Source organism: Podarcis vaucheri, assembly GCF_965113315.1.
Source record: "Podarcis vaucheri genome assembly, chromosome: 16".
Lineage (NCBI taxonomy): Eukaryota > Metazoa > Chordata > Lepidosauria > Squamata > Lacertidae > Podarcis > Podarcis vaucheri.
In genome coordinates, this window is record NC_138754.1 from 23523003 (window position 1) to 23537278 (window position 14276).

The 14276-nt window shown below is 41.7% G+C and overlaps 1 protein-coding gene across 21 annotated transcripts in view; it reads right to left on the reverse strand.

Annotated features, from left to right (window-relative positions):
- Nucleotides 1-14276, reverse strand: part of HORMAD2 (HORMA domain containing 2) — a 236046-nt gene that overhangs the window by 127430 nt on the left and 94340 nt on the right. For 20 of the 21 annotated variants that reach the window (XM_082203292.1, XM_082203289.1, XM_082203290.1 and 17 more), the window contains 4 exons: nt 13322-13479; nt 10694-10959; nt 9979-10075; nt 7959-8008 (listed from right to left, as the gene is read on the reverse strand). In XM_082203292.1, coding sequence (XP_082059418.1) covers nt 7959-8008; nt 9979-10075; nt 10694-10959; nt 13322-13388 — 480 coding nt within the window. In that variant the 5' untranslated portion in view covers nt 13389-13479. The remainder of the gene's footprint in view (nt 1-7958; nt 8009-9978; nt 10076-10693; nt 10960-13321; nt 13480-14276) is intronic. The other variant, XM_082203282.1, reaches the window with a different exon arrangement.

Here is a 14276-nt window from a genome sequence, read left to right on the forward strand (position 1 = left end):
AGTTTGCTTTTAAAAGGAAGCTTACCTAATTTGCACTATCAGAAACAATACAGCAACTGAAACAAACCACCCTTTGAAATTTGTATGTCTTTGAATTTTGCAGTGCAGCTCTCCGGCCAAGCAATGTGTACAAAAATCCATATATTGGGAGAAAGTGTGCATATAAATAAATATTAGTGAAAATAACATACACAAATCTATATGCTGGGAAATTGCTTTGCAAAATTGTGTATATTGGGAAAAATTGTGTATAAAATGTGTTTATTAGGAGCAATTTGCACTAAATTGCTGATTAATGTTCATGAGGATTAAAACAAAAATCACAAACTGATGTAGAAATATGGAGAACCAAATTTAAGAATGGAAAAATGAGCAATTGGGAGAAACCAAAATTGTCATATTCACCCGAAGTATGCAGTTTGAGTGCCACAGCTTTAGAAGACTGTAGCCTTTTGAATGTGCTGCAATATCAAACAAAGGCAAGTACACAGTCACATCCAACTACCCTAATCAACATTCATGGCCCAAGGCCCACAGTCAGTTTTCTGAATCTTCTTTAATTGTATTCATACATCAGATTGTGCCACAAAATATCCTTGTGTCCCAGGCTTAGCTTATTTGTTTTCAGTGAAAAAGCATTTTGTTATAGGTCTTTTAATTGTATCCAGGTAGTAGGAAGGTTCAGAGCAGAGGGACAAGAATAGTACTGACTAGAGCATCCTTCATCAACCTAGTGCCCTCCAGATGTTATGGATTACAGCTTTCATCCTTGTTCCATCATGAGGCCATGTTCTATGTTCTACTACCAAGCGAATGCTGTAACCATGGCTTCTAAGTGACACAACAGCATAGGAGCCAAGTCCTAGGGGCTGAGGGTTCTTCGCCCCCCAATAAAATATGTGACACCCCCCAAGTTGATGGGCATTGCCATTCAAATAGTGTGGTGCACATCATGTCATGTGATCGATTATGCAGGATGGGGCTTACCAGTCCCTGCAACATTTTATTCAACTTGGCACCCCTGCACCACAGCACTATTTCATTGCAATTGGCTGCCCTTCCATTTTTCTGACCCTGAGGAAAGTTCCCTTCTCCACAGAATTATTTAACGATGGTGATGATTAATCATAATCATAAATGTAAAAACAAACATTTACGGTAATCTGTATAAATTATTTTTGGGCACAGCATAGCGATAGAGAAACTGTGACGCTTAAGTTGCTGTTTGTTTTCAACTCTCATCAGCCCCAGACAGCATGGCCAATGTATAGGGGTTGTGGAAGTTGTAATCTAACAACAACTAATGGGCCAGAGGTTCCATGTTCCATACATGGACATGCAGAAATTTCATTGACTATTTTTTAGACATCCACAGATTGCACACAGCTCAAGGTATAGTATATAAAACTTTACACAGCCAGATCTCACAGTGCACCTCTTTACCCTGTACATAGTGGCAGAATTGCAACCACAAGGATCGCGTTTCCTTTGCAGAAATGCTGCTTTTGAGGGCTCAAATGCTTTCTTCTAGCTGGTCTATAAATATTATTCTACCTTAAACAAAAATAAACTATTTTTATAGAAGGGAGGAAACCTCAAATTGTTAGAAAGCAACCATTTCCAACCTAGGCCTACGAGTAAATGCAGGAGTTGCTAGATAGAGGAACTTTTCCCACAGTTTTCTGTTACTTCTGTTAATGCAGTGATCTCCTCATCCCCACATCATTAAAAAGGAGAAGTCCAGCCTTTGCACAGGGGACTGTCTTTAAAAAGTCTTCATTGAAGACTGGAGAAGTTAAGGACACAGGATTAAGCTGACTTCCCCACCACAGCCGCCATCAAATGGCTGGGAATTTAAAATGCATGAGTAGGGACTTCTGCTGTGCCTCATGCAGGGTTGGCCTGAGAACAAGACATTTTGATGCCTAAGGCAAAAACAGCTACTTTCCCCTACCCCATGCACAGACACTAATTGAAGTAGCTGACAGCACAAGTAAGAATGCCTTGTTGCAAAAGTGAAGATATGTTTTGGGGCACAGATAAGTCAGTTTTTAAAGAAAAATCATTGTCTTGTGAATTAAGGTTTAATTTTAAGCTCTTCCTATGCAAAGGATTTAGTTCAAATTAGAAATGGTCTGAAGCTGGGATAGCTCAGTCGGAAGAGCATAATACTATTAATCTCAGAGTCGTGGGTTCAAACCCCACATTGAGCAAAAAGATTCCAGCATTGGAGGCGATTGGACTAGATGACCTTGTTGTACATTCCAACTCTACACTTCTATGATTCTTTGAACATTTCCGCTCAAGTTCTTTTGGTGATTTGGGAAGGGGTGGGGAGGAGAACTCCCCTGAAGTTTTGGGGGTGAGAAATGTTTGTAAGACTTTGGAAAGGGACTGGTTTACCTTCATTTATCAGGAAAGGTGGCTAAGTGGAGTAGGGTTTTTTTTCTTTTTTTTAAAAAAACCCCCAAGTCTTATGACAGCTGTAAGTCACATGAGTGCTCTTTGCATCTTCCCTGCTGCATTTCCAGGTCCAACTGGAACAACAATGTGTAGTTCCCAACTCAACCTCACAACTTGGAAATTCTTATTTTCATTACCACAACCTCCTCAAATTATGAAGTCCCCCCCCCAAAAAAAACTAGGCAATATTAACAAGAATCCACTTCAGCTCTCGGGTGGATGCTCATAAGCAAACGGGGCCCTCAGGCCTATCGCAGCTGCCTCCCCAGTCTCAGCTTCATCAGAATATCACTCTTCTCTTCTTGGCCTGTCTCCCATCCCATGATGGTACAGGTGGTTGAAGGATGGAGTAAACCTAAGGCTTTTCCATGCCTTTTAGTTAGGTGGTAAGTAATCCAACTGATTACTAATTTGCTCCCTCTAGTTCTTCTGCCGTTACAGATTGCTTCAAAGGTCACTGCAACTGAGGAGAGGGTGTGGCAAGGAGTGAGGCTAGAGGCTGAACTTCAAGATTAGATGATGTAAGGGATGAATGTGGTTGGTAGATATTTGGATATATATATATAGTTTTATTTATTGTATCCTTCTTTTGTATTAATATGCTGTTCACTGTTGTGGAAGCCTTTGGGCCAAAAAGAAGTACAATATATAAATAAACCATAGCAAATAAATCATAATGTTGGGAGAATGCCCATTTAATTAGGCCCCATAATTTAATCAGGAGCACCAAATATAAACAAGCAGCCAGGTTAATTAATTGACTAGCACAAGAGTCCAAACTATTAATAATTCCTGTATCTCCTAGAACCTCTCAAATTCATACTCCTCCATCATCTCCCAAGACAGATGGATGCCAACAACAAGATGAGGGAAAAGGAAACAGGGTTATGCCAGGGGAAACTTATGGTAGCCATAAATCTATTCATTCAAATATGTCATTTTTTGTAATGTTTGAGGCCCAAGACCAGGATCTTCCATAGTTGTTTTTTTAAAAAAGTCTATATATACCTCTAGTTTTTACCAAATATGGTAAGGGAAACTATGAAAAGCAAGTGAATAGTAAATCCACCCCTTTCTGTGAAATTCTTTCCATACTAGTATCTCCACTGTCATTTGAATGTGTGTGTATATCATTAGAAAAGTGACTTTGCAAGAAAGGCATTTTCATCTTTTTTAAGATCTGTTCCCTAGATAGCCCTTGTCTCAGGCAAACATCCTTTCTGCCCTTCCCTGGAATCACAACAGTGGAAGAGTTTCTGTTCCACCCTGTTGCTTCTTTGGGCCTTTCTTTGTCCTAGGAAAAGCAGTCCTTCTGCCAAGAACAATGTTAAGGATGGAGGTATGTCTGAGAGTTCCTGCCGAAGGGGAGAGAGATGCTTTTAGGGAAAGTCTGTCTGCCCCAATACTTCTTTAGTCACACTTTTAACATGCTGTGTGGAGAATGGATGGCTAGATGGGGAAGAACCAGTTGGTGGCTGGAGGGGGTGTGGGTTGGAACTGCCACATTTTCCTAGCAACAGCACTTGTTTGAGTGATCAGCAAAAGTGATACCACTACAATGGGTGTGCCAGCTGGATGGCAGACACTATAAGAGCCAGGCTAAATGGAAGAGATTTAGAAGTAAAATACATTTAGGTCACCCAGAGCAACTTAATAATCCATTCCACTGTAACAATTTTCATAGGGGTAGTCTGTTACTAGATCTACTCATGTATCTGTACACGCATATGTGAAACCATATCGATCCTGCATGTTCATGGAACTATTATTGTGGGGCTCGTTACTGGAGATGCTTGTATGCCACAGATGTTATTGAAATGGACACTATTATTTTAAAAATACCGGCTGAAATCCTGCTTATTTAAGGGAATTAGCGAAGACCAACAAATGTAAGAAAAGGTCCTGCTTACAAGCATCTGGCTGGGCACTATGAGAACAGAATTCTAGGTTAGATGGGCCATTAGCCAGCTCCAGCAGACAGTCTCTTTTTATGTTCTTAATCTAAATGAATATGTGTTTATTTACAAAAAAAATTGGCAGACATAAGTAAAATGGCTTTGCAGCTCAAAGTGACAAAACATAAAGATAAAATACCAGGGAGGTTAGTGAATACAATCTACTGAGGTTACCCAAATCTATATTGCCTGGATCATTAGCTTAAAAGTTCCTATTAGAGAGATACAATGAGATATGCCATTATGGAATATGAGTAGGCACTCAGAAACCCAGACACGCTATTGGGAAACTGAAATCCACCAGGAAGGGGGAAATTTCACATGCAAATGATGTGGGTTCAGATCTGACATGAACTGATCTGTGTCTGAACTGAGGGAGATCAGTGGAATAAAAGAAGGTAGAGAGAAGTGAGAGGGTACATGCAATAGTTTTAATGGAATTGACAAGCTGCATTACAGCTAATGTGTGCAACAGCATCCCAGCCCCTTTCTGGAATGAGTGTTTAGAGCAGAGAACTGGCAAAGGTGGGTGGGTTGATTAACATTTTCTTTGTTCACCATTTCATAATTCCTCCCTCAAAGCTCCTTTCCTTAGCATAGGGTTCCAAACACACATTATCCTTGCAAATGCACACTTTGAATCTCATAGGAGAGGAAGTTATTTGGGCAGGAAATGGGTGAGATTTAGAGTAAAGAAATGGTGGACACAGAAAGGATTAAGCAGCCTTCCCTTCTATTTCTAAATTTCCCCTTTGGAACTGACTTTAACTTTTTAAAAGAAAGCCTTGGAACACACTTACATCCCACAGGGATGGGAAATCTGTGGCTCTCCTGTTGTCTCCCATCTGCTCCAGTCAAAGTTGCCAATATATAGGAATAGTCTGAGATGGTGCGATCAACACATGGACCACAGGTTCCCATCTCTCTATTGGTTAGCTCTTGAGCCAAGTAAAGGTAAAGGGACCCCTGACCATTAGGTCCAGTCGTAGCCAACTCTGGGGTTGCAGTGCTCATCTCACTTTATTGGCCGAAGGAGCCGGCGTACAGAAGAAGAAGAGTTTGGATTTGATATCCCGCCTTTCACTCCCCTTCAGGAGTCTCAAAGCGGCTAACATTCTCCTTTCCCTTCCTCCCCCACAACAAACACTCTGTGAGGTGAGTGGGGCTGAGAGACTTTAAAGAAGTGTGACTGGCCCAAGGTCACCCAGCAGCTGCATGTGGAGGAGCGGAGACGCAAACCCGGTTCCCCAGATTACGAGACTACCACTCTTAACCACTACACCACACTGGCTCTCAAGTGCAGCTTCCAGGTCATGTGGCCAGCATGACTAAGCCGCTTCTGGCGAACCAGAGCAGTGCACGGAAACACCGTTTACCTTCCCGCCGGAGTTTACTTGCACTTTGACGTGCTTTCAAACTGCTAGGTTGGCAGGAGCAGGCACTGAGCAACGGGAGCTCACCCCGTCGCGGGAATTCAAACCGCCGACCTTCTGATCGGCAAGCCCTAGGCTCTGTGGTTTGACCCACAGCGCCACCAGCGTCCCTCTTGAGCCAAGTACTTCAGCTTAATTTGGCTGTATTCCAGGGTGTAAGTAAAGAAGAGTCAGCTACAAAATGAGATCACCCTAAGACATTCTTTGATCTCTCTTGCCTATGTTTTACTGCACTTTCTTACCCACAATGTTATATTCAAATTTTTGTAGTCTGGTTTTCTTTGTGAGCCCGATTCCACTAAAGTATGTGCTAATCATTTATTTGGCTTGCCTACTTCCTAGTGAGACAATGGGAAGGGAAAGTCCCTGTGGTATGTGGAACAGAATGAATGAATCATTCACAAAGTAATGGCATTTTGAGATCAGTGTACTGCTTTTGTCTAGCAACCTGGTGTTCTTTTCCCCTGAAGTAGTCCACATGATCTTGCCTGTAGTCAAGAGAGTATCTGAAAAATGGGAGTCCATTTTCCCATTGATAAAATTGCCAATGAAAATGGTTATTTATTTATGCTAGAAATTAATTACTGTGGTGACAAAAAGTAGAGGGAAGAATGTGCCCACATCTATTCCTTGACAGTAGAGTGCCCAGTACTAACGTCTTCTACTTTAATACAAGCCATCAAATTTAAATCTGCAGCATGCATGAATCATGCCATTTTAATGAGGGCCACTATCCACAGTGTGTGTTCAATGAGTCAGCACTTTCAGACTGCTGAGTAAAGGAAGTGCAAAATTGTATCCTTCCTATTTTTTCATACAAGAGACAAGGGCTGACGTGAACAAGCCCTAAACTTACTCAATGATTACTTCAGACAAAATGTCATGTCATCATTTCAAAATATACCACATACACTGAGTCAGTAGCCTGATGGGTCAAAGTTTGGACACCATTACAGGGCACCAAACTTTCAGTTATTTAATATATTACAGTATGTATATTTTTGTCCTGTGCTGCCACTGAGACTTTCTGCCTCAAGCACTGAAATGTTTTGGGCTGACACGGGGTTAATGAACATTTTTTACTCTATGAAGCCAAACCCTCTAGCAGTACCCTTGTCCTCCTCAGCTTTCTTTTAAAAAACATTGCAAGATGTTCATAGAAGCACTGAAGTATATTTTCCCTTACATAGGTTTCTATTATCACCTTCATCTGGCTATGCATTACTGTGTGTTGTACATTGCAAACAGTTAAAATAATTTAAAAAGAAACCTTTTAATGGATTGCAAAATCATTGGCATAATAATTTATATAGCACTTTTGTGGTGTTCAAAGTCTGCACACACTTATTTCAGAAACCCTTTCCTGTAAAACAGGCCAGTCTTACCACTCTAATCTTGCAGGCAGGCGGCTGAGGCTGCAATCCTAAGAGGTGTGTGTGTGTGCAAAATCCAAAGACAGTTCTACAGTCATTTGATTTCATCAACCATTACCAAGAAGTTCCAAAACCATGGCACATTTGTAATCCAGAGATTACAAATTCCCCCCTCCTCAATCTAACTTGAATACTAAAGGATTTTACATCTTGACAGAACCAACACAACTACTGCTATTTTAAGGAATGTCAGCATTGATTCCAAGCATCCCCTAAAAGCTGAAAACAAGCATTAAGTTCTCATCTAATGTTGGCACCATCATGTGGCACTAGGGATTGGTTAGAGGTGTGGCCTAATGCTAGAAGATCTAGCTGTTTCAGATAAATCACAATTTGGGGTTTTTGCTTTTAGGTGGTATTGCGTTGTGCACTATTGCAAAATATTTTCCAGACTTCCGGGACTCCTACTGGAAATGCAGATACATTGGCTTTAGGTGGTGTCAGCAAAGACAGTAAGCCACATTCTCCAGCTTCAGGTGTCACTTCAGGGTGCAGGGATAGTTGAAGGGAAAAATTGATTTCACATGGTGCATGAAGACTTATTGAAGTGTTAGTCCAAGCTAGGGGTAGAGGAACATTTGCATACCACTTCAGGCAGAAAAATGCTTTGAACTGGCACTGGTAGTCAGAGAAGCAGCTATTGTTAATCATGTTTACAATGTAGTGATGCTCACCTGATGAGATGCTTTTTCTGCCCCTTTTACACCAGTCTTTCTAGATGTTTCTGAAATATAAACATGATGCTGTTTCAGGTAGGTATCTTTAAAAAAATACTCTATTATTTAAATATATACCTTTAAAAAAAGATTTTGATAAACACAAATTTATAATACAGACAAATCACTGAATACAAAGGAGCTAAATCAGGAAAATTAAAATGCATCTCTTTTAATGTAAAATATTAGTTGGACACCAGATCAGTCATAAGAACATAATCCCTACTGCATAAGACCAAAGGCCTATCTCTATCTATGTGTCCTACAGTAGCTAACTAAGTATCTATGGGAAGTCCCTAAGAAGTATTCTCCCACTATTCTTCCTAGTGATTGGTATTTAGATCCATGGTACTTCTGATCCTGTAGTATAGCTATCACAACCAGAAGCCACTGGTAGTCTTAACCTCCAGCAGTATAATCCTAATAGAGGCAAACACTGGGACAGGCATAAAATTGTAATGCAACAGACACACAACTTATGAGGGGGTTACGTTCCAGGGATACCGCATTAAGTTAAAATCCCATATACAGTGGTACCTCGGGTTACATACGCTTCAGGTTACATACGCTTCAGGTTACAGACTCCACTAACCCAGAAATATTACCTCTGGTTAAGAACTTTGCTTTAGGATGAGAACAGAAATCGGGCTCTGGCGGCGCAGCAGCAGCAGAAGGCCCCATTAGCTAAAGTGGTGCTTCAGGTTAAGAACAGTTTCAGGTTAAGAATGGACCTCTGGAACGAATTAAGTACTTAACCCGAGGTACCACTGTAGTCAAAACACACTGAGTGCAACTGCGGGTGAGACTGCCAAAGTCATTTTCCCCAGACGCTCTCCCCCTTTCTTCCAACTTTTTTTGCTTATGAACTCACTGCCACCAGATAAGGGGGCAGGGAGATTATTTCTGCAAGGTTACCCCATTATTATTCAGCCTGGATAACCTCCCTGGTGTCTCCTTGAAGCCTTTCAGGGTACTGTATGCTATGGCTTCCAGGTATGAGGGTGTTTAACATAAGCTAAGACCACACAGGGAAGCGGGTGGTGCTATGGGTTAAACCACAGAGCCTAGGGCTTGCCGATCAGAAGGTCAGCGGTTCGAATCCCTGCGATGGGGTGAGCTCCCATTGCTTGGTCCCTGCTCCAGCCAACCTAGCAGTTCGAAAGCACATCAAAGTGCAAGTAGATAAATAGGTACCGCTCTGGCAGCAAAGTAAACAGTGTTTCCGTGCACTGCTCTGGTTCGCCATGCTGGCTACATGACCAGGAAGCTGTACGCCGGCTCCCTCGACCAATAAAGCGAGATGAGCACCACAACCCCCAAGCTGTCCGCGACTGGGCCTAATGGGCAGGGGTCCCTTTACCTTTAAGACCACACAAGCTAATGAAACAAGTGAAGAGTTTAAAATAGATAAATAGATAAAAATGCCACCCACTTTCCCTAGACTTAACCAGTTTTCACCTCGGCAGACCTCAAGAGGAATCTTTATCTTGAGTAGCAGCCCTTTCTTATTTGCTTGCCTTTGTCCCAGACTTTGACAGTTTCTCATTGCACTGAGTTCCATCTTGAACTAAACAGCTCCTAGCTAGCTACCTGCAGAGATAGACTCCCAGCTATCACAGGCCCCAGAAAGAACCCTTGGTAATACCAGAAAGCACTATTTCAAGGGAGGGGGCACTTCACGTGGCAAGCATCAGACTGGGCCTTTCTGCGGTGGCCCCATCCCTATGAAATGCTCTTCTCTGTGACATACGTCTAGTTCATTGCTGACTATAAACAGGCCTTAAGTGCCTGGCTATTTCTGATGTTTATAATTGCTATTAACTGATTGCTGGTCTCATATTTGATAGTTAACATTTTAACCATTACTAGTATTTTTATTTTTGTTTATTTTTTATAGCTTTATATTCTATAAATTACTTTGAGAAGGTTATCACTGTTAAAGGTGGCACAAAAATATTTCAAATGAATAAAGAAATACCTGCTCCCTTTTTATTAAAAAAAACATTGTTTTTGCCTTCTGAATCTGCATTCCCTTCATGCATCCTGTTTTTCTCCATGCCATCAACTTGCAGGTTCTGTAATACAATTTACAAGCACAGGGATTCTTTTTCATTCAGTTCAGTACAGGGAAGAGTTATCTGCATGTTCATGACTAACTGTGCTAATTAGTTAATTATTTCGCAAACAATATGCGATTTTGAGTTATTATTCCACTGATTAAATTTGGAACTTCCTATGTTCCTTTCCATACCTGGTGGTTTGTTGTTGCTGGGGGGGTGGTTTTTTAAAACCATATAAAACATCTGGATGTGCCCTTAGAAATAACTTCTTGAGCATAAGGACTGTTCAGCAGTCCACCATCCTGCCTGTGAAACAACCTGCCCTGAAGAAAGACTGAACAGATATTGTGCAGTGGATGCTTTAATAATAGGATGTTTTCTTTCAGCAGCATGGTCAAACACAACCACCATTCAATCCTTTTTAAATCTAGAATTTTAAGTAGTAGTAATAGTAATAATAATTTTATTATTTATACTCCACCCATCTGGCTGGGTTTCCCCAGCAACTCTGGGCAGCTTACAGCACATAAAAAATTGTAAAACATCAGACATTAAAAATGTCCCAATACAGGGCTGCCCCCCTACTACAACACATACACACAATGGATTCAGGAAAATGATATTGTATATAACCTCTTCCTTTACTTTAGTGCTGCCTTCCTCTTCTTCCTCATCACAGTCTAGCCCCTGATGGGAGATCTCAGTGGAACCATTCTCCTCAACCAGATTGCTCTCCAGCAACCCCATCCGTTTGCTATCTGTTGTTACTCTCACTTTCATAATGTGGAACCCAGTGGAGACTGACCCGACTTTGAGGTTCACTGGTTCACCATCAAAAAGCAGGCAGTCAGAGATGTTGCCTTCCTTAAAGCCAGGGGGTTGGTAATCATTGGGTGTGACTGCAAAGGAAAGACATATGAAATCCTGTGCTGCACAGCCTGAAGCAAAAGGCAAATGCAGGCCCCAGAGCAAGAAGCTGGCTAGGCAGCTGAAGAAAATAAAAAAAACAACAACCATGGTTAGTTCATTAGATATTGTGCTCCATGTTATTTTGTGCATCTCTTGTTTATTTATTATTTATGTCAAAGAATTAAATACCACTTGATTGTTTTTTTAAAAAGCCCTGCAAAGTGGTTTATGAAGAGAATAAAACAATGAAATTATCAAAATGAATTATTTGTTCCAACATTTATTTATTTATTTATTTATTTATAGCATTTTAACACCGCTTTTCAGTCAAAAGAAGTTCCCAGAATGGCTTACATAAGAATCAGAGAATTGTTAACTTGGAGTGAACTCAAAGGGTCACCTAGTGAGTCCAACTTCTTACTATGCTGGAATCTCAATTAAAGCATCCCATCCAACCTCTGCTTTAAAACCTTCAAGGAAGGAGAGCCTACTACCTCCTGAGGGAGGTGAACTGCTCTTACTGTCAGAAAGTTATTCCTGATGTTTAGTTGGAATCTCCTTTCTTGTAACTTGAACCCATTGGTTCAGGTCCTAGCCTCCAGAGCAGGAGAAAACAAGCTTGCTTCCTCTTCCATGTGACAGCATTTTAGATATTTGAAACCAGCCATTTGAACCCATTTGGTTTTGTCACCTACCTCGTAGCAAATTGTCACAACTTTGTATGGTTAGGCGGTTAGGCATTGGAGTATTAGGTTAAAGGTGAGGAGAGGTAGTGGCCATCACCTACCCCTCCTAATTCAAGGGTATTCCGTTAAAGAAATCCAAGGGGCGTGGTATCTGTCCAACGTCCCAGATGGGGGGCTAGGGCCATGGCACGACCCCTAGCAGTGACCCCGGGGGAGTACCTAGTTGATGTGCTTCAGCAGGGCTTCCCCCAACTGGTGGTTAACCCTTCCAAGACTTCCTGTAGATGGGCAGGAGTTAGATATAGTCATTTTGTTTCCAATGCCTAAGCCAATACCACTCACATTCTGTAACCAATAAAGTTGTGGCCTTTTTTGCCCATTAATCTAAAATACTGGTTTCATGTGTCTTTATTCCAACATCCCGGAAGGTATTGGGACCTTGCCACGCAATCTCCTTTTTTTCCTCATTTGAACCTGTTGGTTCAGGCCCTAGCCTCCAGAGCAGGAGAAAACAAGCTTGCTTCCTCTTCCATGTGACAGCATTTTTTATATTTGAAGATGGCTATCATATTTCCTCTCAGTCTCCTCTTATCCAGGCCAAACATAGCAACTCCCTCAACTGTTCCTCATAAGGCTCTGCTTCCAGACCTTTTATCATCTTAGTAGTCCTCCACTGCACATGTTCCATCATGTCAGTATTCTTTCTTAAATTGTGGTTCTCTAGAGGTGCTCTGACCAAGACAGAATAGAGCAGGACTATTACTTCTCTTAATTGGGATACTATACTCTGTTGATGCAGCCTAAAATAGCATTAGGTTTCTTTGCAGCTGCATAACACTGTTGACTCAGGTTTGTTGTCTACGAAGACCCCTAGATCTTTTTCACATGTACTACTGTCAAGCCAGGGACGCGGGTGGCAATGTGGGTTAAACCACAGAACCTTGGACTTGCCGATCAGAAGGTCGGCGTTTCGAATCCCTGCGACGGGGTGAGCTCCCGTTGCTCGGTCCCTGCTCCCGCCAACCTAGCAGTTCGAAAGCACGTTTGCCAGAAGCGGCTTAGTCATGCTGGCCACATGACCCAGAAGCTGTACGCTGGCTCCCTCAGCCAATAAAGTGAGATGAGCGCCGCAACCCCAGAGTCGGCCACGACTGGACCCAATGGTCAGGGGTCCCTTTACCTTTACCGTCACGCCATCTTATGTCTGTGCAGCTGTTTGTTCAACCTAAAACCTTACATTTGTCATTATTGAAATTCATTTTATTAGTTTTGGCCCACTTCTCCAATCTGTTAAGGTCATCTTGAATCCTGATTCTGTCTTCTGAGGTATCGGCTACCCGTCCCAGTTTGTTTGGATGAGCATAACCACAATACCTTCATCCAAGTCATTTATAAAGATCTTAAACAAGAACAGAAACCTGTGGACAGAACCCTGTGGTCCCCCACTTGTCACATTTTTCTAGGATGACAAGGAACCACTTAGGTATATAGCTTTTCTCACACGATCCCTCCATTCCTTCCCACTGCCCACCTTGACAACCAATTTGCCTCCAAGCTGCAAACTCTGACATACATTTTGATAGCAGTTCCCCAATTTCCTTGTTTGTGTGCTAGTCCTGGGAATTAAATTAAGGGAAGCAAAGAAAGGTGGAATCTCATCACCTACCATCATTGTAGTAGAACAGTTTCATGGTCAATGTAATGTCATTAGGCAGTGGTCCAAGATTCTGCATTAAGACATACAGTTTGCGGATCAGCAAGATGCTGGCTTGCTTAATTTCCTCACTGTTCCCTCCATTTGTAAAGTTCCCTTGAGTGTCACCACTGAAACAATAAAGAAGTCAAAGTCTGCTCCAAATCATATGGCTCAACATTAAGGCATAAAACAAACTTTAAAAGTAGATACACTCAACAGGTGCAAAGAAACAGTTTACTGAATTGAGGAGCTGAAGTTTAATATAATCCTATAAAATAAGCTACTGCACCAGAAAATAGATGTACAGGATCAGATGTAAGGGACACTACTTTCTATGCAATACCAGCGCAATGCATAGCTGTGTACTGACAACATGGGAAGCTGACATGTGCTATGTCAAACCACTGATCCCATTGGCAGGCATCTTTCCCAAACCTTTGGGCCTTTTGCATGGAAAGCATGTGCTCTGCTACTGAACTTTGGTCCTTCCCCCAACCTATGAGCCAACGCTAGGAGTTTGAACCCACAGGAGAATGAGTCAGTTGCAAGATGATGTGCCACTGACAGTCATGGACAGTTCCACTCTCATAAATAACTGCTCGTGTGAACACTAGTTGCATGAGCAGTGTGACATGAAAGCCTTGAACACACACAAGATTGCAAATCTGATTGCATCTGTTGGGAAATTTTTAACAATGTGTCTGTTTCATGGAATCGGAGCAATGATCTTACATGAGTTCACAGTACTGTAATCATATAATTTCACGTGATAAATTATTTGTGGGAGCGAGCAACCTATGGAACATTAGAACTGACTCTGAAGTGTTCTTTGTCATTATACCTTCCCTAAATGAGTGGAAGACACATGGAAAGAGGGCCAAGGACAGGACAAGAGGTATGTGCCATCTGAAGACACTTCAGCTAT